Source organism: Sphaerodactylus townsendi, linkage group LG05, assembly GCF_021028975.2.
Source record: "Sphaerodactylus townsendi isolate TG3544 linkage group LG05, MPM_Stown_v2.3, whole genome shotgun sequence".
NCBI classification, from domain to species: domain Eukaryota; kingdom Metazoa; phylum Chordata; class Lepidosauria; order Squamata; family Sphaerodactylidae; genus Sphaerodactylus; species Sphaerodactylus townsendi.
This window is the reverse complement of record NC_059429.1, coordinates 104,915,844-104,938,201: the sequence shown is the minus strand read 5'-3', so window position 1 is coordinate 104,938,201 and position 22,358 is coordinate 104,915,844. Positions and strand designations below refer to the sequence as shown.

The following is a 22,358-nucleotide window of genomic DNA, read 5'->3' as shown; positions in this document are numbered from 1 at the left end:
CTGATCAGCAAAGACAATTAAAATGGAAATGCTCTGGAGATCTGTTTAGGCTGATGTAACCTTGTCTAAGCAACCCAATCTACTAGCTGAAGCATAAAAGCATTTTTTAAAAAAATTGTCCTTAACACAGCTTCACGTCAGAATGAAGAAGCTTTGTTCGCATGTTACAACTGACACATACATTCTGTATGTATATCTGTTTGTAAGAAACAGCCAACATGTGTTCACTTTACAAATTAAACAAGGGACCAGTACCTGGAGAAATGTGGGGTTTCGATCACATGTTCAGCTGTACATGTGTTGACTGTACCATAAGTACACAACGCACATAAAGAAGAATCAACTGTACACCAATGGTGCATACATTCACTGTAGCTTGTGAAGAGGCTCTTATCATGGGTATGCTGTTTTGCACTAGGGAACATACCATGCCTTCACTCTCACACACTTCTTCACAGTATCTCCTTCTACTATTACAAATACGATGCAAAAATGAAAGGTAACTTTCACAGCAATGCACAGCCCATCTGTCTTCAGTTAGCTTCTTACTTCAGATCTATGTAATCAAACTGATGGAACTGTGCTGGAATGAAAGGGTTGGCATCAGCACCACCTGGTGGACATAAAAATACAAAATAATATCCTCTAAAGATGCCAGCCACAGATGCAGGCGAAACATCAGGAGAAAATGCTATTGGAACATGGCCATACAACCCGGAAAACCCACAACACCCGAACAAAACAATATACTTTCCCCGATCCCTTAGTGTTTTAACTTTTACACAGGAAACCTGGTTCCTGAATTGTACTTGTTTACTTAATAAAATATTGATATCTCCGCTTTCCTTTGTTCAAGGTGCTATTTCAGCCAACAACAATCTTTTCAGTTTTCTGTCTTGGAGTTTGCCAGTTTGATCAAAAACCTCATCTACTTTCCACTGCTGATTCAGTTTGAAGCTACCGCATCAGATGTCCATCCAGAGTGAATCTTGGAGCATCAAATATCAGTGAAGTTCCAGCAGTTTCACTGGTATTCCGTGAAGCCATTCTTACTCTTGTATTTTCTGACTCTATGTTGTCAGTCTTAGCATCCCTTTCAGGATTATCCTCTCATGGTTTGTGTATGTGTGCTGTCAAATTACTGCTGACTTTGGTACGGTTTTTAAGGCAAAGAGTCATTTGGAGATGGTTTTGCTATTTCTCACCTCTGCATCATGACCCTGGTAGTCCTTAAAGGTCATCCATCCAAATTCTAACTACAACCAACCCTGCTTAGCTTCTGAGATCTAACAAGATCAGGCAACCCTTGGACTAACCTAGTCATGATGGCTTTTCCCATGCTAAAGTTTATCACTAGGTCCCAGGAACATGTTGACTTCTGCTGACTATCCACAAAACACACTAAATTTGTTATATATTTCTCGTTGAGTACTAGTTTTAAAACTGGTGATTGCTAGAGTTAAGGTCATATTTTTCTGTTTTAGGAACAGTTCTGATGTAATAAAGAATGAAAATGCTAAAGATATCTTTGATTTCCAGCACTGAGTGGCAGCTCTTATTAATTAAACTAAGAGATTTCATGTTTCCACTGACCTCCAAAATTTACTTATTCTGATGGGTAGAAGACAGTTGATTAACCCATTTAAAAAGTCATTTATGAATGAAAAGTCCAAATGGAAATAAGCTAAATAAGTCTTTTGAGCATCTTTGAAAGATAGGAAGAGACACTGACATATTGCTGATATGATCCAGGATAAGAAACAGATAAAAAGGTTTTGTAGTGGATAAGGTTGCTCAATTCCCTTCTTTATGCAGCTTGTGTGAGAAATGCTGTCAAGTCACAGCTGGCAAACCCAGCAGGGTTTTCAAGGGAAGGGAACAACAGATGCAGTTTGCCATTGCTTTCCTCTGTGTAGTGACCCTGATAGTCCTCGGTGGTCTTCCATCCAAGTACTCACCAGAACCAACCCTGCTTAGTTTCTGAGATCAGACAAGAACAGAACAGGCTGGACAGTTCAGATGAGAATCAAATCTGAAAAAGGCAACTCAGAAATGCTTGTGTCACTCCAGAAGATGTGATTTTTTAATTATCATTAATATAGACAGCAATGCTCCAAATAAGAGATTATTCCTACCCTTACATATTATTCTTCAGTCTAATGAGCAGAAGACTAGATACTTCCACAGTGCAACAGATATTCTTCCTTCGATCCCAATCCACTGCTGCTCACCCACCAAGAAAAAGCCAAGAAGAGCAAAATACATGATTGTATTGATGAAACCAGCAGGGATTTTAGAGAACTGCACTTTTAAGGATCCATTCAGGGAGGTCAAAACCAAATCCAGAGTTCCAAGTCTTGTTCTCTCCCAAGCATTAATTCATCTTACTCCACTGTCTGGGAGATCAGCTGAAGGCAAGGAAAAGACCACTGTCAAGTTCTATTGATGGAAATGGGAAGAAGAGGATTGTCAAGGAAAGCGTTGGCCCAATTAATAATGTTGGGCCATTGTCCAACTCCTGACATGTATTCTTCTACAAAGGAGTCCCAAAACCAAACCCCATTCAGAGCCCAGAATTTAGCACAATTAATTGAATTCTCCATGACAGACTACTGGGGGGAAATGAAAGGCGGGATGAGGGGCGGGGCAGGGCAGAGAATTTGTCTGCCTTGTTGCCTTGCCCCATTTGATATAAAAATAGGAAACTAAAAAAATGGTTACAGAGTTCTTCAAGATAAGATCAGTGTCCGTGATGTGTGGTTTTGTTTCAACACGCCCAAGATCTGTCGAGCTTTGTCTTGCATGATCTGCTGATCTCTAGAGCCACCACAGGCCACGGTTTTCCAGGCACTGGACATCTAAGGGAGAGAACGTATACAAACACATGAACCCACCTTTCATGGAGTCACCTAGCTAAATACAGCCTATTCTGATTGGCAGTTATTCTCCATGCAGAGGGGTCTTTCCTAGCACTGAGCCCCCCACAACAACATCGGGAAGGCTGCAAGTCTGAGAAAAGCCTCTTACACCTAAATACTCAACTATTTGCCTTTAGCAAATCAGAGATTAAATATTTAATTCATTAGTACCCCAGGTTTCTCCCCATTGGAGACCCAGGGTGGCTTACATAACTCTCCTCCATTTTATCCTCACACAACCCTGTGGTGTAGGTTAGTCTTGATGTGTGTGACTGGCCCAAGGTCACTCAGTAAACCTCCATGGCATAAGCAGGGATTCAAACTTAGGTTTCCTAGGTACAAGTTGGATACTCTTAACCACTATACCACATTGACTCTGAGGCCCCTTCCGCACACGCAAAATAATGCATTTTCAAACCACTTTCACAACTGTTTGCAAGTGGTTTTTGCCATTACGCACAGCTTCAAAGAGCACTGAAAGCAGTTTGAAAGTGCATTATTCTGCATGTGCGGAATGAGCCTGAGAGAAAAGGGTTTGCAAGCTGGTGAGAATGGGCTACGTTTCCAGGCAAGCTTAGAAAATATTTTGTGCACCTTTTGGGGACTTGTTTGCTTTACTCAGAACCAGTTCATACTATATTCTGCTCTAAGGAATACAGATTATCTGACTACTATGAGTCTTACATTCCAGTGTTGTGCAATTAAAACCAACATCTCCACCTACTATGTAGGTCTCTGAAGAGTAGTATATAAATTTCCTAATTAAATAAAATAGGCAGTTTTGTAGGACACTTCTCCAGTTGGTTTTAAATCAAGGTAATTTTTTGTTGCTGAAGGATATTATCTATCTATCTCTATATATATTTTACACTGAACTAACAAAATTTAAAAATCCACACAGAAAAGCTGAAATCTAGACAGCCTGTATAAATCACAGTGTGATATAGTGTCACAGTAGGACATGGGAGACCCAAGGCAGTGGTTTTTCTCCTCCTTGGGTTCCAAACTGCAGCAGGTCTCTTGGGGGTGCATGCATACAGCATCATCCTCTAATTGTCTACTAGCTCCAACACTGTTGAGCAGTGATAGCTGGAAAGTGGCCACAAAAGATAGGAGAGTGTCCCAAGGCCACACTTACCAGAGCTGGTGGCCTGTACCTGCTGTGGATTCTCTTGGAAGATGGTGCTTTCTCGGTCTTTATTTGAACAAACCTTCGGTTCAGCATGCTGCTACTGTTCTTGCTGCCTGACCCAGACAGGTTTAGGGACTGGGAAAGGAAGCTCACTGGCTGCAACAAACCAGAAAGAGGAGGAAGAGTTAAAAGGAAAGATACCTTTCAGACTAGCCTGCCTCATTCCTCTCCACCTCCTTCTACTAAAAAAGAAAAATAGGCTAGGGGTGCTTAATGTAATCAATTTCTAATCTTTCAATAATGATGTAATACTTTCCAGAGAGAAAAAGAGCTCCTTAATGACTCATTTGAGCTGTGATTAAAACAATAACCTTCACACTCTCATCAGCTGTGTCGCCTACAAGTCACCCTCAGTAGGCATCTCTGGCTAATGAACTCCGAGCCTAGTACTGTGCAGTACTGCCATTGAATTAAAAGCAACTTTTCTAACAGAGGATCCACTTCCTGTACAAAAGCCCAACAAATTTATAGCTAACTGGACTATGGCGAAACATTATGGCCCTGAATTTCTCTTCGGGAAGTGGGGGGCTGAGGGGGAGAGAGGGAGGGAGGGAGGGAGGGAGAGAGAGAGAGGGAGAGAGAGAGAGAGAGAGCAGGCTATAGGCAACTCATAAGAAAAACAGGAGGTTCAGCACCTTCTTCATCAGTGCTCTGATCAAATTTGCTGCCCCCTCAACTGCATTTCAAGAAATACAGAGAGGAGCTCAAAGACCCATTGCAAAGATGAACAATACCACCACCCAAAAAAATTCTTAATAGAAACAACACAAGAAAAACATTGGTGGGCTATGCAGAGGCAGCTGAATATGTTCAGTACAATCCCACCCAGTTTTTTTCAGTATGCATATTTTACAGGTTTGGGGACCAGCTCCTTCTGCTCTCCCACCTGGTTATAGCTTACCTGAGCTCTTTTGAGGCATACAGGTTTGGTCATGGTGGAAACAGTCAACTTCAAGTCTTCAGCCATAATGTCTAAAGCAAGGGATTTCCTGACCTTTTTCATTGGACTCCTGTGCATCTGGGGAAAAAAGGACAAGAAATGGAAAGAAAACATGAAGAGTAGCAGAACAAACATGCTGCAAAACAAGGAAGGAAAAAACCCTGGAAATCAATAGGAAGCTCCTCTTTAGGCTTAACCATCCGAGCATCAGGTTATGGAGATCATATTTATTGCCCGCTAATGTCACTCCGTTCTTCAGATGGGACCCAACTGGTGATTCTTGGCCCTAAGGACATTAGGCTGGCCTCAACCAGAGCCAGGGCTGTTTCAGCCTTGGCTCTAGCCCGGTGGAACTCTCTGACCAGTGACCAGGGCCCCACAGGACCCGGTCCAATTTCACAAGGCCTGTAAGACAGAGATGTTCTGCTAGGCCTCTGGTTGAGGGTATCCACCCATTGTCATAACATCAGTTTGCCGGCCTCCCAAACACTTTCCATTGACAGTAAATTGGACCATTGGTATGAACATCTGTGTGCATGAACTGTGTCATCTGCTAACAGCACACACACACCCTTCTTGATTATTTGTTTCCCGAGGTTACCTTAAAGATCTGGGATTGTAGTTAGTGGGCTGAAGGGTACTTACTGCCATCAACTATAGGAAGGGAAATGGGATTGTTTTTGATTTAGTTTAATGCTGTTTTTAATGAACTGTTTCTAATTGTACTGTTTCTAAGTGAATGTACTGTCCTGTACTGTTTCTAAGTGAATGTATGCCACCCTGAGCCTATCCATGACCAGGGATAGGTGGGGTACACTTTTAATAAAAGAAATAAAATAATAATGAATCTTGATCAATTAATTTAGATCTGTTATACATTTCCTCAGTCTTTCCGTCATTATTGAAGTAAAATGTTTATAATCAGCATTCAATAATGAAATGAGTCTGTAAGGCTGCAGTAATGTCAGATCATTGAATTCTTTATGTGTTGGTGATATGCTGGTTTCCTGCCATGATGGGGGGGATATATTTTCTCTTTGCCTATTTTATTTGTAATTTTTTGCAGTGGTAATTTCAAATTTTCTTCAAAACATAATAATATGTTGCTATAAGTTCATCTGGACCTGGAACTTTGTCTTTTTCACTTTCTTTATAGCTTGTGATATTTCTTGAATTGTAATAGTTTGATTCAATATATTCTTATATTCAAATATGAATTTCTCAGTACATATTCTTCTGTCAACCGTTCCTCCTACGGCTAAGTCCTTTTTGTACAATTCCAAAAAGACCGCAAAATTGCTCCTGTATCTTTCTACATGAGTATTTCGATATCTTTTCTTCACTCCTGTTACTCTTCTTTCTGTTTCTTTTGTTTAAAAAATGTGTCAGATAATTCCCAGTTTTATTTGAATGGTCAAAATGTTTCTGCTTTACACATCTTAGCTTCTTTTGTATTTCCTCAGTTCAAGCACATGTAGCTGATTTCCCCAGGAGAATTCAGGCTTGATTTGATCTAGAACAGTGGTTCTCAACCTGTTGGTTGTGACCCTTTCACGGGGGTGGCCTAAGACCATCAGAAAACGGTCTTTTTGTATTTTATATATACCAATTTTATGGTTGGGGGTCACCACAACGTGAGGAACTGTATTAAAAAGTTGTGGTGTTAGGAAGGTTGAGAACCACTGATCTAGAACCCACTTATTTGTCTTTTTGGCAGTTCATGCATAACTCTCCTCCAACACATTTCAAATTAATCAGCTTTCTTCCTGACCACTTTCTTCACTTGATAGCTGTCAGCAAAGCTCCGGCTATATCAGTGCCAAGCACAGAAAGCCATGGAGATTACACCACTAACATATACTCTTTCCACATTTAAGGTGTATGCGACTGGCAGCCTCTGCCTGTAGATCTCCACTGTTGGAGAGCTCCTCCTCCTCCTGTGGAATTTATTCCACTACTGAACTGCTCTGCCTGTTACAAAATTTCTCCTGATGTTCAGCTGAAAACTCCCCCCCTCCGGTCTATTAGTTCTATTCTTGCTCTTTGGAACACAAAAAACATTTATGTTGTTGCTGAAAAGCCTTCACAACAAGAGGCATCTTCTACAGCAAAACAGACTTTAAAAAAGATCACCAGAGAAGGAGGGTGTCCGTTGTCCCCAAATTCCTGTGGCGTTACAATGGTCTCCCACCAGTACTGATCCAAGCCTATTGTGTACACATTAGGAGTCACAAGGCTAACTAAAAATTCAAGTTGGCACAAAATATAGGGACACTTACGCCTTGTTTCCTCTTCTGCCTCTCTGGCTTCACATCATCTTCTATGGTCAGCTCAATACCAGCCTCACTCCGTAGTACCTCCTTCAAATCTTCTTCTAGGCTAGGTGTTGGTGGCTGGGATAAGCGATGCAAAAGAGGAGAAACCAGGGGAAGTGTGGTCAGTGGCAGAGCGGCATCTGATTCAATTTTTGAGTACACATTCAGTCACCACCAAAGCAGCACACTTCTGGCCAACATTTGCAAAGCACTATCCCTAGCTAATGTATGCATCAGATTCATTCTGTTAAATTTTAGACAGATCTGTTCTGTTTGGTGTGTGTTTTTCTCAGGCTTGCAACCCAACTTCATTATATCATTTGTTACTTGTATAATTTTGTCTTCGTTGGCATTGCATTTTGGTATCTGCCTTGAGTCTCAGTGAGAAAGAGACCATAAAGAAAGCAAATAAATTATTTAGTGCTTCCCCACTACCAGCTCTTTTGGCAAGAAAATGGAGGTGGAGAGAGAAAAGCCCCTCAGAGAATTTGGGGGTTCCGGAGGCAGAAAGTGAAGGCCAATTCAGGCAGAAAGTTTTCCATTCCCTGACATCTAAGAGGATGTTACCCCATGTGCCAACAAAGAATGATGGTCAAGCAGCAGTTGTGAAGGCTCATGAATACTACATGCATATAAATCTGCATAAAGAGCAAGATAATCATATAGCTGTGTGGATAACCACTTCAAGAGAGACTTCTAAGATTAAATGTCCCCACCCTTTTAAAGTCTGTTTGCACATTTGGAATTCTGACATGGGATGGTGGGAGCAACCACAAAATGGCCACGGTGGGAGGTAAGCCACAAAAAAACCACACTGGTAGGGACAGCCAACCACTATAGAGAAAGTCCAAATGCAGGGGACAAGAGGAGTAAATTTTTAACATGCAGTGGGAAAGAGGAGGCAGAGAGAGAGAAAAAGCAATTGAAGCAGCAGTTATTGGTGCTGAAATGTTATTTTAATGTGTACAGCCAATCAGCTGACAAGAGACAACCAGGAGCCCTACTGGACAGGAAAGCCCCAGTCTTACCCACTTTCTAAAAACATTTAGCAGGCACCAGTAAAGATGTTGGCGGGTGCCATGGGATGCAGTTGAGGTAAGAAAGACTCACTGAGGACCAAGCTACTAGCTGTCCTAACATTTCCCCAAACAGACCTACAGCTGGTATATTTGGGTGACTGGGGGTGGGGAGCTTCAATGAAAGTGTTACTTTTGTTGTCAACAAAACAAAACTAGCAAGTGTGGGAAGTAGCAAAGTCTAGAGTGCAAAGGAACCAACAAGAAGACCCAGCAGGGGGGTGGGCAAGGGGTCAGCTAGAGAAGGCTGTGAGGTGACATCCTTTTGTGTCACCTCTTGTCTGTTAGACTGGTAATCTCAGGGCTAGTTTCCTGCTTCTGTTCAAAATTTAAGTGTCTCTTTTCTCCCTAGCTGGTGAGGTAGCAGCAGGCTACTCTGCCCCTCCTCTTTCCTATTCGAATTATAGTTCCCTAACAAACTTTACCTTTAATCAGTGTGTTACCACTTCTATGTGCAGTAATCTGCCAACAGCAAGAACCTGGAAGCTACAGGATTACCAATCACCTCGGAATAGTCTTGTTATCAAGGGCAAAAAGGCAGAAAAGTAAAGGTCCCCATAAATTTATTTCATTGGCTAACACTGTCAGCAGCTTTTAAATATTTATGAATTGAGAAAATATGTATGAATTGAGAAACCAGATTATTCCTAAACACAGGAAAAGCAAATAAAATGTCTGAGTTTTGTTTTATTTACTTTGTTCACAGGAACTGAAAGCCACCCATTTCGTATCTCTTTAGGCAGCCACAGCAGGATTAGACTGAACAAACCTGAACCACTATTGATAGGCTAGCAGAGAGAAACGTCATTAGTGTACCCTAATGTTTTCTTTTTTTCCCCCTACCAAACTTTATTTCTGTTGAACATGAGGATATCCCTAAATATTGCCTGAGGGAATCCGAGGGAGGTCACAACATCAAAAGTACAACGCAACTCTCGATACAAATTATTCATGGGACCAGCCATATACATACCAAAGGCCTCAGTGGACCATACTTCTCCAGAGCATTCTTGAAAGGCGTAGGAGTACGAGGCGTGTTATCTGTTGCATATTTCTGATCGGGCGTCACAAATCTGAAAACGAAAAAGGAAGGGAGAGGGGGTTAGAGTTCTGGATTTTCAGTCCAAGAAAGGATTCAGATAGAGGTAACAAGTAAGGACATGAAGTCACAGCTAGGTAATTGCACTTTGTGCTTTCCGCATGAGAATATTCAGAGCTGTCACACAAAGGTGATCCCTTCCTGGAATGCCTCTGAACCCTGGGGCAAGCCAGAAAGCAATTAACTGTGGATCCCACTCAAGGTAAATCTTGGATTGTCAGCATCAACAATTTCATGCCGCGTTGACTTCCGCTGGGTAGCATGAACCGCTGTGAGCAGAGCACCTCTGGCAGCGAAGTAACAAGCCTTTTGTTTATTATTGGCTCGTCCTAACTCTTTTCGGCTGAAGGAAATTGCAGCGGTTTTTCCTCAATTTTGGCAGCAGCTCTCTCGAAGTACAGGACGCCAGCTGGAGGGCAGGTTTCTTTTCCCTGATGGTGCCGGCGGCCAAACTCGAGGAGGCTGTGCAGGCTTGAGGAAGCATCTGACCCATTTCCTACAGAGGAATCATTTCAAATGTAAAACCTTGCTGCATCTTCGTCCTTGTAAAGGGTGAGGAAATTACCATAGGACTATTGGAGTTATTGTCATTGTTTTGTTTTGTTTTTCTTCTTTGTGAGTCGCCACTTACTAATGAAGTACTAGAGGATAAGGCTTGGCTCTTTTAGGGCTGAGAGTAAACCACTTGTTAATATCCTGCCCAATTTGCTCGGAGCTGGAAGCAGCAGGGAATTCAGACTACAGCTTTGAGTTCTATGTTGGAGTCAGTTGGAGTTTCAATAGTGTTAACAACTTGTCTTCCACTTGCCTATTGTTTGCTTCCTATTTTAAAACTCAGCAGACTGTTGTAAATCAGAGGTGATTGAATACTGTACATAATAATGACACCAACCTGCATAGCAATGACTCAACAGTCTCTAATAAGTGAAATAACAAAACCTTGCACAAAATGCTTCAGATCACTCACTAGTTGCACACATACACACTCACTCTCTTTCCCTCTCTCTTCCAGAGAGTTGGTTTCCTACTTGTTTGCTCTTAACAAGCAGGTTTTCAGCTACCCATCTGGGTGTGGAGAAAAAATGTTAAGCTTCAGAAGAAGCTGGATCAGACCAGTGGTCCATCTAGGCTACCATATTATCTCACACAGAGGCCAACTAGTTACTCTGGAGGGCGAACAAAGAGAGACTAGAGACCTTTCTTGTGATGGCCTTCCCCAATGCTGTCTCCTGACAAGCAGCAAAGAATGACAGGCATTGCCTTTAAAAACACAACAAAGAACCATTCTGACCTGCACAGAACATCCATCTGCCAATTAAAGATTTGCCCTTTGAGTGTGGCATGAAGTCAAATCATAGTAGTGCATCTGTTTCTACAACAACCAAGTTTTCCCTCCACTATGTTTTGTTGGTGTTACAGCTTCTAAGACATATCCTATTGAACAATACTTTAATGATGTTTCACGGCTGCTCTTCATTTTGTTTCTGAAATAGCGACCAATAGTATTCAATTAACAACAGTATAAAACCAATGACACAGGACTACAGAGTACAAATATTTTTAAATTTAAGGGAGAACAGAAGCAATTAACACCCCTGAATTCCAGGTAAACTAGGGTCCATACAGCTTCAGCTTCCCCCTACTTAAGTTACACTGCTTCCCTTGAGCCAATTTCTTTCAAGTTACAGCGGCTGTCCCAAGCAGTGGATGCAGAGAAAGAATATACCCCACTAACTCCCAGTTCAAGGACTCAGAATACAGTAGCTTACAAATGCACGCTCCAGAATTGACAATGCCATCATATGTGCCTCTACTATACTGGGTCCCAGAAAAATTCAATCCATTCTTTGACAGACCACTTGCTCCAACACAAAATGTCTGCCACTTAGTCTTTTTCAGAAGCCCTATTCTACTCATCTCCTCTTTCAAAGGCAAGGTAGGTGATTAGCAGAGACCAGGGCCTTTCTTGTGATGGCACCTCAATTTTGGAACTGAATCTCCCCACAGAGGTTTGCCTGACACCAAGCTTCAAAGAATTATAGTGCAGCCCTGGGACTGACTCTGAAAGCCAACTTTGTGAATTAGGGTGGAGCTGCTGATACCACAATAGTGTGACTCATTCTGTAGAAACTCTGTGTAGCTTATGTGGGATTCACTAGAACCACACCAGCTGAATTCCGCCATTACTGCCATAAAATGAGGTGCTCCCAGAAAAAACCCTGGGACCAGTATTACCAAGCTGGTCCAACAGATGTTCCTGCCTGCAGGATATAAGCTGGATCAGAAAGATAGTGATGACTTACGCAGAATTTTTCTGGAGCAATGGTGTCTTGTCTCTGTGTAATGGAGTTGTCACTATTACTTTCTGGTTGCTCACAGGAATGGAGGTTAATGAAGAGTTCTCAAAGTCCAGAGTGTCTTGTTTGTTCCAGAAATTTAGGAACTGCCAAATAAAAAAGATTCACCACAGGTAAGTTGGAAGATAGTTTGCAGATAGCGATTTAAAATATGGATTAAACTCCAAGTATTTTGGAATCAATGGGACAATATAGAAAGGCTATAGTGACTCTCTGACTGATGCCACTCAGCAAAAAAAGAATTGTAATGTTATTCAAGGTCAAACACAGTCATGTATTCATAGAATTATCCGTTACAGAACTCTCTGCCCCTCCCTGTAGCTCTAATCAACCTGCCTTCCACACAACCTCAGCTGTACTCTACACCTTCCTTATCAAACCATTCTAAGTACTGTGCAGATGCAAAAAGCACTTGCGTAATCCCTTCCAAATAACAAAGATGATGGTTCTGTCAAATAAAACTGCATTTTGAAGAGCGAAAAGCATCCAGTTCTTATCTGACATCATGAAGTATACAGTTGTCAATAACAGGCAGTTTGAAATAAGACTTTCACTTTAAGCTTTGGTAGAACACTTGTCCAGGACGCATTCCCAAATCTTCTGAGACACTGACTCAATTCCATGCTGATTCTCCTGTCTCTAGCAAGCATCTCATGAGCTCCCAGACAACTGGGAGTGCAGCTTTACAGCAGAAAGCATCCAGGGATAATCCTTTTTCTACGTGTTTGAGTAGCGGTGTAAAAACAAGGTACCAGGTCTTACTTTACTTTTGAATTATGATTTACACTACGGCCAAAGAAATCTAAAACATGTAGATCAGCAGTTCTCATTTCACAGGGAAAAGGCAAAAACATTTCTGCAGGGTGGGGGTGTTAGAACGAGGGGAAAATCTCAAAATTAAGTGGATCTGCTAAAACCTGGACCTTTGTTAAAGACAACACAGTCCACACACCAGAAATATTCAACAGTAGGTAACTACCCAATTTAAAACAATCAGATCCAGTCAGAAACAAAGACCTATCATTGGCCAGGTGATAATTTATCAAAATAATGCACCCAAGGGTAACATCACATGTTCCTATTAAGACCCAGAAAGGGTCTCACATCCGGAAACCTTTGATTCACTGGTATTCATGAGGTTCACAGCCTAATCTGATCTTTCCTGGAAGTGACCAATTAATGCATTAAATATTCAAGTGACTGAAGATTAACTACCATGACTTCGAACATATTGAAAAAGCAAGATCTAAGGCAGTTTCTGGATTCGTCAATTTCCCTTCAATTCCCAAAGAACAGCTCTGCCTGCATAATTTGGTAGACTGCAGACATGACTGGAAGACAGAAAGGCCATCATAAGTATACTTTAAGTCAGAGATTCCTAATTCAGTGCCCAAGTCTGTTTCTTGGCACTCATTGGATTCTTTGGTAAAGGATCTCATCTCCAAAAGCATACCCATCCACAAAGAGCTACAACAGCCACAATTTTGTGGCTGGTTTCAGCCACCACGGCAGCCATTTTGTGATACCATCCATCTGCTGCACTCAAAATTCCAGAAGTCCCTACAAGATAGGACACCCTGCTCCTCAACTATAAGGAGTCTCAAAGTGACTTCCAAACTCCTTCCCTTCCTCTCCCCAGAACAGACACCTTGTGAAGTAGGTGGCTGAGAGAATTCTGAGAGAACTGTGACTAGAACAAGGTCACCCAGCAGGCTACATGTGTAGGATCAGGGAAACAAATCCAGTTCACCAGGTAAGAGTCTGCCATTCATGTGGAGGAGTGGGGAATCAAACCTGGTTCTTCACTGTAGAGTCCACCGCTGTTAACCACTACATCACACTGGCATTTGGTTGCAGTATGAAGATAAGTATCTCTTGAACGTAAATCATGGGTTCAAACTCATTTGTTACGAGGACCAGACATGACATAAATCTGGCTTGGGCCCAGAGTGGAAGAGGAGGGGGCTGCCTCGGCTGGCCCTAAAACAGCACTGGAAGGTGCCTGGAGTGGCAAGCCCACAGCAGGGGTGGGGTGGCTGCCTTGCAAGGGCTTATCAGGCCTGCAAATCAACTAATGCAACCCCACCTCATTCCTGATCTGTGAGCACAAGGCGATGGTTTGACTCAGAAGGTTCATAGGGCTGATAAGCCCCCTCAAGAGGCTGGATCCAGCCCTCAGGCTGCATTTTTGACACTGCTGACACAAACAGCAATCTGCCTAATGACAAAATACCACATCCAGAATTAACAGCTGCTGTTTCAATTCCTGCTGGCTATCAGCCAGTTGCTTTCTACATACACACCTGAGAGGGGGAGAAGGGCAGTGTCTTGACAGGGGTGCTCTTGACGGGGGTGCTCTTGGGGGTCATGCTGTTAGAGGAATCCAGGAAAGAGAGGCTAGAAGTGTTGCCACCCTCTGAGACGGATGAGAGGCTGATTCTTCTCTTCTTCTGCCGCTTGAGTACAGAGGGTGGTGTGCCAAAGGTCATGTCCGTGCGTGGGGAGATGGGGATGAGCTCCCCCTTGCTGCCTTTGCTCAGATCCGAAATGGTGTGGCCATCCAAACGGTACTCAGTCACATTTGGCAAGGAAATGTAGGGCTTGATAGAGGTTTGGTTATCTGGGCTGTTGCTTGCAGAGAGATCCTCTGGCAAGTCAAACTGAGTAAGATCACACCAGCCATCTGGGTCCTGGCCAAAAAAGAAAAGGTTGCAGAAGCAAAGGGTCAAACTGCAGAAAATTTCCATCAGCGGGGGGCAGGGGGGAGGGTTAATACCCTCTCCCCACTGCAGACCTCTAACACCCTCCACATGCTGGTCCTGGAGTTGTCCTGTCCTCAGGAAGAAGGAGAAGGTAAATTATGAGGAAGCCCCATCTGAGTTACAGAAATTCTTTCCATTGATAGAGATTTACCTCAGGATCACACAAAGATTCCTTACTGAATCAGACTCTTGATCCATCAAGGTCAGCACTGTATACTCAGACTGGCAGCAGTCCTACAACTTGATTCTTTTACTCAGAGATGTCAAGGCCTGAACTTGGAACCTTCTGCATGTCAAGTAAATGATTCACCACTGAGCCACAATCCCCCCCCCCCCCCCAAGCAAAACTATGATATAACAAAAAGGAACGGGAGGGAAGGAATAGAAAAGACTGCGGTCATTAATATTAAGTTGAGGTGTTATATACTGAATGGCCGTAACTAGTCCTGGAATCTTCACACGCCTATAGATACCCCCCTATAATATCATTACACCCAACTCTCAAGTGACTGCTCTAGGATTAGAACAACATTTCCCATTGCGGTTTTGATATATCGCAGGTCAGCGATATATATCCCAAATTAAATGGGAATTTGGGGGGGAGTTTTGCGGAAACCGCAGACAACACACAAAAGCCAGCAGACAACACAGAAACGGTTTAGAAACTTAGAAATGCATAAAATATATGAATAATTGAATAATATCAACATTTTTTTCTTTTAGTACCATAAATATACACAATTTCTTTTAAAAGAAAAGAAAAAAAATCAGACTTATCCTCTGGTATGAAGGAAAGACTAAAAAGATTTACATGGGTTTCCTAATAGCAAGCAGGGGATGGGGGGGGGAGTATGCCCCTAACCCCAGTGATGAGGAAGGGATAACTGTGCTTGGTACAGGGGTTCATTTTCTTCTCCTATACTGTAGTTTCTTTAGGCCTAAATATCACAACAAAAATGCTTCACAAAATAATCTGCAACTAAATCACTGCTTATAGTTGGATCATGTTAACACTCTGCACAAAGCTTGCCAGCTCCAACCACAACAAACATTTTCAAACATCATCTTTAATTCTAGATTCACTGCACGATCCTAAGCAGAGTTACACCTTTCTAAGTTGGCTGAATTCAATGGGCTTAGAAGGGCATAACTCTGCTTAGGACTTTATTTTTAACTTACAGCCTGCCCAGTTAAAACACATGCTGCAGTACTGAAGTGTTTTTGGTTTAGTTTTTATCCCTCTCTACGTTTAAGGGCATTATGTTTCTAAATGGGCTTTCAATTATTAAAAGTAATTGAATTCCAAATCTGGAGGGTGGAGGAAAAGCAGAATTCCAAAGATTATTATGACCAGCTGAAGAAACGTTTCTAAGGCAGTCTCTGAAGTTTAGCATCGCCCCAAATGCAGCCCCCCACCCCACCCCCATGCACTATCTTAGGGAAACAAACAACATTCCACTTCTTACAGATTCGATCATATCCAGAGCTTCTGTAATGGCTGGAGCAGCAGCAGCGCATAGATAGCTGCCAGCTTCTACCACCCATGTGTATGGAGAATCTTCCCCCAAGGCATCCTGGGGCGCTGTGTTTTCTGAGGCTTCCTCAGCACTATCCTGCTCCAAGCCCGCAGATGGTTGCTCACAAGGCAGCTGGTGGAAGCCAATTGGCACTTCAGTACTTGCTTCCTCCTCTTTGATTTCCACGTCATTCATAGGCCAGTTGGCTAAAAAGGTTGGCTGAGGGACACCAAAAGAGAATTTTCTGTTGTGGCATGCAGTAATCGGCTGCAGTCAAAGAATATCAAAGTTGCTAGGCCAGATAGTAAAATCATGCGGCAAAGGCCAAAACTGCACTTGACACATCAAGGTTCATTGGTGCTCCACACAAAAGGCACATAAAGCGAGACGATGCTTCTGAAGCGCTTGTCATTTCAAAGCCAGCCATATGTGAATCAAATTCTCAGTTCAACAGAACTCCTTTTGGCTAGGCTCAATTATGTTTTGTGTGCATTACTCTGGCTATCATTACATTTGAATGGAAACTTTATTCCACATTTTGACACTTATTATTATTGATGAATTAATTGTAATATTTAGGTCTCCCGTTTTGGTCCTAAGTTTTATTTTGGCTTGGCTAATACCACCAAAAAAACTCAAAAGATATATATATTTTTTAAGTATAAGAAGAAAAATTGGTTTTTATACCCCACTTTTCTTTACCTTTAAGATGTCTCAAAGTGGCTTACAATTGCCTTCCCTTCCCCTCCCTACAACAGACACCTTGTGAGGCAGGTGGGACTGAAAAAGGTCTGAGAGAACTATAACTAGCCCAGGGTCACCCAGCAGGCTGCATGTGAAGTAGCAGGGAAACAAACCCAGTTCACCCTATTAGAGTCTGCCATTCATGTGGAGGAGTGAGCAATCAAACCCAGTTCTCCAGATCAGAGTCCACCACTCTTAACCACTACACCACTCATAGTTTTGTTTCCACTTACAACCCTCAACAACCCTTATTAGCTACAAAAATGGGATGCTATTAAATTACAAAACACATGAAGCTGCCTTATACTGCCTCAGATTACTGCTTCATTAGAGTCTTTATTGTCTACTGGGACTGACAGTCACTCTCCAGGCAGAGATTTTTCCCATCACCTGCTGCCTGATCCATTTAACTAGAGATAGCAGGGGTTGAACCTGGGACCCTGGGACCCTCGCTTGCAAACCACAGGCTCTTCCACTGAACCGTTGCCTTTCCACAAAGATGAAGCCATGCCTCAAAATAAGAAGTCATCGAGCAATTACAGAATTCTGCCTTATTTCAAACCATGATCAGATTTGCCTACTAGACTAAACATGATCTTGTCAATTGCACAAACTAAACTGATGTTTGTAACCTTATCCATACCTAGAGAAAGGGAAATTACTGTGCTGACTATTGTGGCAATTCCCAGACTGAAAGGTAAGGTAATACAAGTGCTAATTTCCAAAAATGGGGGAAAATACAAAAGTTTGCAACACCTGACTTGCAGTCTCCTGTACATTTTGGATTTCCTTGCTTTCCTCCTCCACCAGTAGATAGAGGGAACTAGGTTCTTTCGTTTCATTAAGAAAGCGTCCTGTGTCCACCTTCCTTTTGATGGTGGAGTTCCAGTGGTTCTTCACAGCATTGTCAGTCCTATTAAAAAAAGACACCAAGGGCAATAAATGGAATCAACATAAAGAGGAGCAACCTAGCATTTTCCTGGTCGATTCAGCCATTCCTTCCCAAATCAGAACTCCTCACAGGCCGTCGCACCTACCTCCCTGGGAGAAGCTTCGCAATCTCAGCCCATCGGTTCCCCAGAACTTTGTGAGCCTCACAAATTATGCGGTCTTCTTCCTCTGTCCAGGATGACTTCTTCACTTCGGGGTTCAGGTGGTTGTGCCAGCGTTCCCGGCACTGCTTTCCCAACCTGCCTTTCAAGTGTTTGGCTATGAGCGTCCACTGCTTTGTGCCATATTTTTTCACCAATTCTATCACCTTATTTGGGGTAAATAAAAAGAATGGTTTTAGAGCGTCAGCTTGTCTGCAGACTGTCACCTTTAGCAAACCAGCCCCTCTAACAAGAAACCACAAATAAGCAAAGCAAGAATGAGACTCCCTGAACAATCAGGAGAGGGGCTGGGGAGATTTTGTGCTGATATATTCATCATACTGTGAATATCTTCCCTTTGCTGGTTGTGGCGGGTTTTCCAGGCTGTGTGGCCGTGGTCTAGTAGATCTTGTTCCTAATGTTTCGCCTGCATCTGTAGTTGGCATCTTTAGAGGTGTATCACAGAGAGAAGTCTGTTACACATTGTGTCTAGTGCAAAGAGAATGTTTAGTGGGGTATATATTGTCCATGTCCCAGGGTGGGAAACCAATCAGTGTTTGGGTGGAACTTGCTATGCAAAAGGTGTGGTTAACTGCATAGTAATGCAGGTGTATTGAAGATGCCAGCCACAAATGCAGATGAAACATTAGGAACAAGATATACCAGACCACAGAGACACAGCCCGGAAAACCCACAACAACCAGTTGAATACAGTTGTGAAGGCCTTCAACAATACATCTTCCCTTTGCCTTTTTCAGCACCCTCCGTTCATCTTCTCTTTTACCCCCACCCCCACCCCCACCCCCACCCAATCCTCCCTCCATTTGCCAAGTTAGGTCAGCACAAGGCTCTGTGCATTTTTAAAAGTTAGGGCTGTCAATCTTCTTTTACTACTGCCCCAGACATGATGGAATCATCTACAGAGATTCTGCTGCCTCTCCTTTACTTGCAAAGATAGGAAACGTTAGAACAAAGAAACTGAGCCCCGAGTTACCTTCTGGTCTTCTTGTTTAGTCCAAGGACCTTTAACCAAGACTGGGTTTAACACCCTTAGCCAGCGGTACTGACACTGTTGTTCAGTGCGGTTCTGCAAAAGTTAATTCCAACAGGTACAAGTTAGAGGAAAGACTGCTGGGGAGGCAAGCAGAGAAGTCAAAAGAAGAACGAACTCTCTGATAGACAACTAGGACTTTGGTTCTGATAACTACTCTGCCTTCACCTCTGAAAATAGCTCCCAGTAAAAAAGGAGAAGGAAAACTTGCCACTCTGCTAAAGGACTTAACTTACAGGAAAGTGACTTGCTAGGAACTTCCAGTCATGTCCATACTTTGTCACCATGGAATTCAGTAGCTCATCCTGTAAAAAAATAATAATGTGGTCAGTCATTCATATCTATCCAAACATCCTGTTTTATAAAAGGGTATTTGTCCTTTAAACACGTTACAGGTATGTATACTGGGAGCTCACCAATGTATGAAAAATCAGGGCATTGACATGTTCACACAAAATGATAACCACAAGTATCAGGAGCTTCTTGGGTAGCATACAAAGAAGAAAAAGGTAAAATGGGAATGAGCCATAGTGTAGCCATGTCTGGAAAGCCAAGTAAAGAATGAGAGGACCATTTGATCCAGTGATTATTCAGTGCTGTAATCTGTAGAAGAGTAATGGAGCATACTGCTTCAAAAAGGAGATAAGAAACAGAGAACAGGCCACACTAGCCTTCCTGTAAGGGAGATGTGGTAGAAAGAAGGGAGTTTATGAGCACAGACCCATTTCCAAGGGGCCTTCCCATACCTGGCTTCAAGCCAGGCCTACTTCTGCTTTAGCACCTCATGGCCATTCTCCATACCTCTTCACGTGTCCACTTGACTTTGCATCGGTTATCTCGCCGTTCTGCTACATCTGAGTCTTGGCAAAGCAGTTCATCCTGATCTTCACTTCTGCAAACAAGACAGTATGTATGTGTGAAGTTTTAGTGTGTGTAAAAGTGTTACCTTGGATTTTCAACTCTCACTTTATTGATGGGTGAGTGGCTCAGAGTTCCAATTCATTCCATTTGAGAAAAAAATCTGGGTCAGTTATTCACCACTCTTTGATCACCAGTACAAAGTAGAGCAATCACCTTAAAAAAATCTGCTTAAATGGGTTGGGGATAAACATTAATTTAACCAACTTGAATGCGAGTTGAGGAGTCTGAACATACCTCTGGGAGACTTGAACCTGAGTATCCATTGTTTGGATTTGAGAAGAAGAGTTTGGATTTATACCCCATCCTTTTCTCCTGTTAGGAGACTCAAGGAGGCTTACACGCTCCTTTCCCTGCCTTTCCCCACAACAGACGCCTTGTGTGGTAGGTGGGGCTGAGAGTTCTGAAGAACTGTGACTTGCCCAAGGTCACCTAGCAGGAATGTAGGAGTGCAGAAACACCTGGTTCATCAGATAAGCCTCAGCCACTCAGGTGGAGAAGTGGGGAATCAAATCTGGTTCTCCAGATTAGAATCCACCTGCTCTTAATCACTACACCACGTTGGCTCTCAAAAGTGTGATTTTATATATGTTGACATAACTAAACAGTTCAACAGGACTTACTCCCTAATATTTGTTAAGGATGACAGCCTTAGATGGAAAATCAGCATAAGAACAAAACAAGCAATTGGGGAGGCAGAGGAAGGGGGATGCTACAAATTGTGGTAGAACTACTAATTCTATTCATCACACCAGAACCTCAAGGGAATGGAAGTCACAGAAGTTGACCCTGAGCTTTGGAATTCTTTCCCCCTCCCTCCCTCCCTGAAGCTCATTAAAGTGCAAGCATGCTTTAGCACTAAATGGGCTCAAACAAGCCCCTTTAAGCTCAAGGTACCTGAATATAATTTACATTAGCCTGGATGGATGCAAGTTCCCCCAAAGTCTTTAACAAATGTGTCTATGCTGTCAAGTCACAACTGACTTATGACAATCTCATATGGTTTGCAAGACAAGTTTGGAGGTGATTTGCCATTGCCTGCCTCCATGTCAAAACCCTGGTAGTCCTTGAAGGTTGCCCATTCAAATTCTAACCAGGGAAGACCTTGCTTAGCTACTGACATCCGAGGAGATCAGGTTAACCTGGGCTATCCAGGAGAGTGTTGTGTAATGGTTAAGAGCAGATGGATTTAATCTGGAGAACTGGGTTTGATTCCCCACTCCTCCACCTGAGTGGTAGAGGCTTATCTGGTGAACCAGATGTGTATCACCACTCCTACATTCCTGCTGGGTGACCTTGGGCTAATCACAGTTCTTCAGAACTCTCTCAGCCCCACCTACACAAGGTGTCTGTTGTGGGGAGAGGAAGGGAAAGGAGCTTGTAAGCCATCTTGAGTCTCCTTACAGGAGAGAAAGGTGGGATATAAATCCAAACTCTTCTTCTTCTTGACAAAGAGCCATTTAAAAAGCTTCCCTTCCCATGTTATACTTGGAGTCTGCATCAACAGTTTTTTAATTGATGATGTTGCAACTCAGGTCACAAACATTAGGCTTCCCCTTTAATGTTTGATGGCTTGCTGTTTACGACTTTTGTCTTGAAAACTAATCAAGGAGAAGATATTATGTATGAAATATGAACCATTTCCATCATTGCCCATGCATCCATATCCTGCAGTTCATTAGCTCCAAGAGGCCCTCAGTAAGAGGGGGCAAGAAGGCGCTACATGAAGTTGATTGCATTTCAACTGAGTCCACAGTTCCATAGCGGAGTTACTATTCCCTATAAAGCAGAATCCAATTAATGCAAAATAAATTGAGCATGTGGGAAAAGGCAGGGGAAAATGCAACTGTCGTCCTCCCCCTTCTGTTCCACGCGGGGCGTTTTAATCACCTTAAAGAGAGCTCCACCCCAGCTCGCTGCAGATGATTGATAGCTGTTTCCCCTCCCCACTCAGGAATGAAAGAATTGAATGTCTTATGATTCACCCTAATGGGAAGGTGTAACAATTTTAGAGAAAATGTTGTTCTAATGGAATGAGAGAGGCTGCCAAAAAAACAACAACAGGGAGGGGGGGTCCACTTTCCGAAATAATCCTAAAGACATGCTCCCTCCAGTGCAGTCGCCTTGTCCCTAATTGCATGCGATGCAACTCACCCGCGAGACATCTCGTCCTTTCTCCGCATTCAAACCGATCCAATAATCTTTCGAAGCTGCTGAATCCTACAACCACCGCTGCTAGGAAGAGACCCCCATCAAGAGCGCGCGCAGCTGCCCCGGCGGACCTACAAATACGCCCGCGCCCGCCAGAGTCACCAAAAGCACTTTCCTATCTCGCGCCAACTCCGCCCCGACCAGTTGCCTTTTCCGGCGGCGTTAAG

The 22,358-nt window shown here is 42.8% G+C and overlaps 1 protein-coding gene across 1 annotated transcript; it reads right to left on the bottom strand.

Moving 5' to 3' along the window:
• Positions 1 to 2,061: 2,061 nt before the first annotated feature.
• Positions 2,062 to 22,340, bottom strand: MYBL2 (MYB proto-oncogene like 2). Its single transcript, XM_048498219.1, has 14 exons — positions 22,135 to 22,340; positions 19,864 to 19,954; positions 19,299 to 19,367; positions 19,006 to 19,098; positions 17,958 to 18,178; positions 17,677 to 17,833; positions 16,126 to 16,395; positions 14,201 to 14,587; positions 11,844 to 11,983; positions 9,415 to 9,514; positions 7,330 to 7,443; positions 5,012 to 5,128; positions 4,057 to 4,206; positions 2,062 to 2,858 (listed from the first exon to the last, which is right to left on the bottom strand). Exons 1-14 carry the CDS (start codon positions 22,161 to 22,163, stop codon positions 2,730 to 2,732), a joined length of 2,067 nt encoding a protein of 688 aa, XP_048354176.1. The 5' UTR covers positions 22,164 to 22,340; the 3' UTR covers positions 2,062 to 2,729.
• Between the last annotated feature and the right edge of the window lie 18 nt (positions 22,341 to 22,358).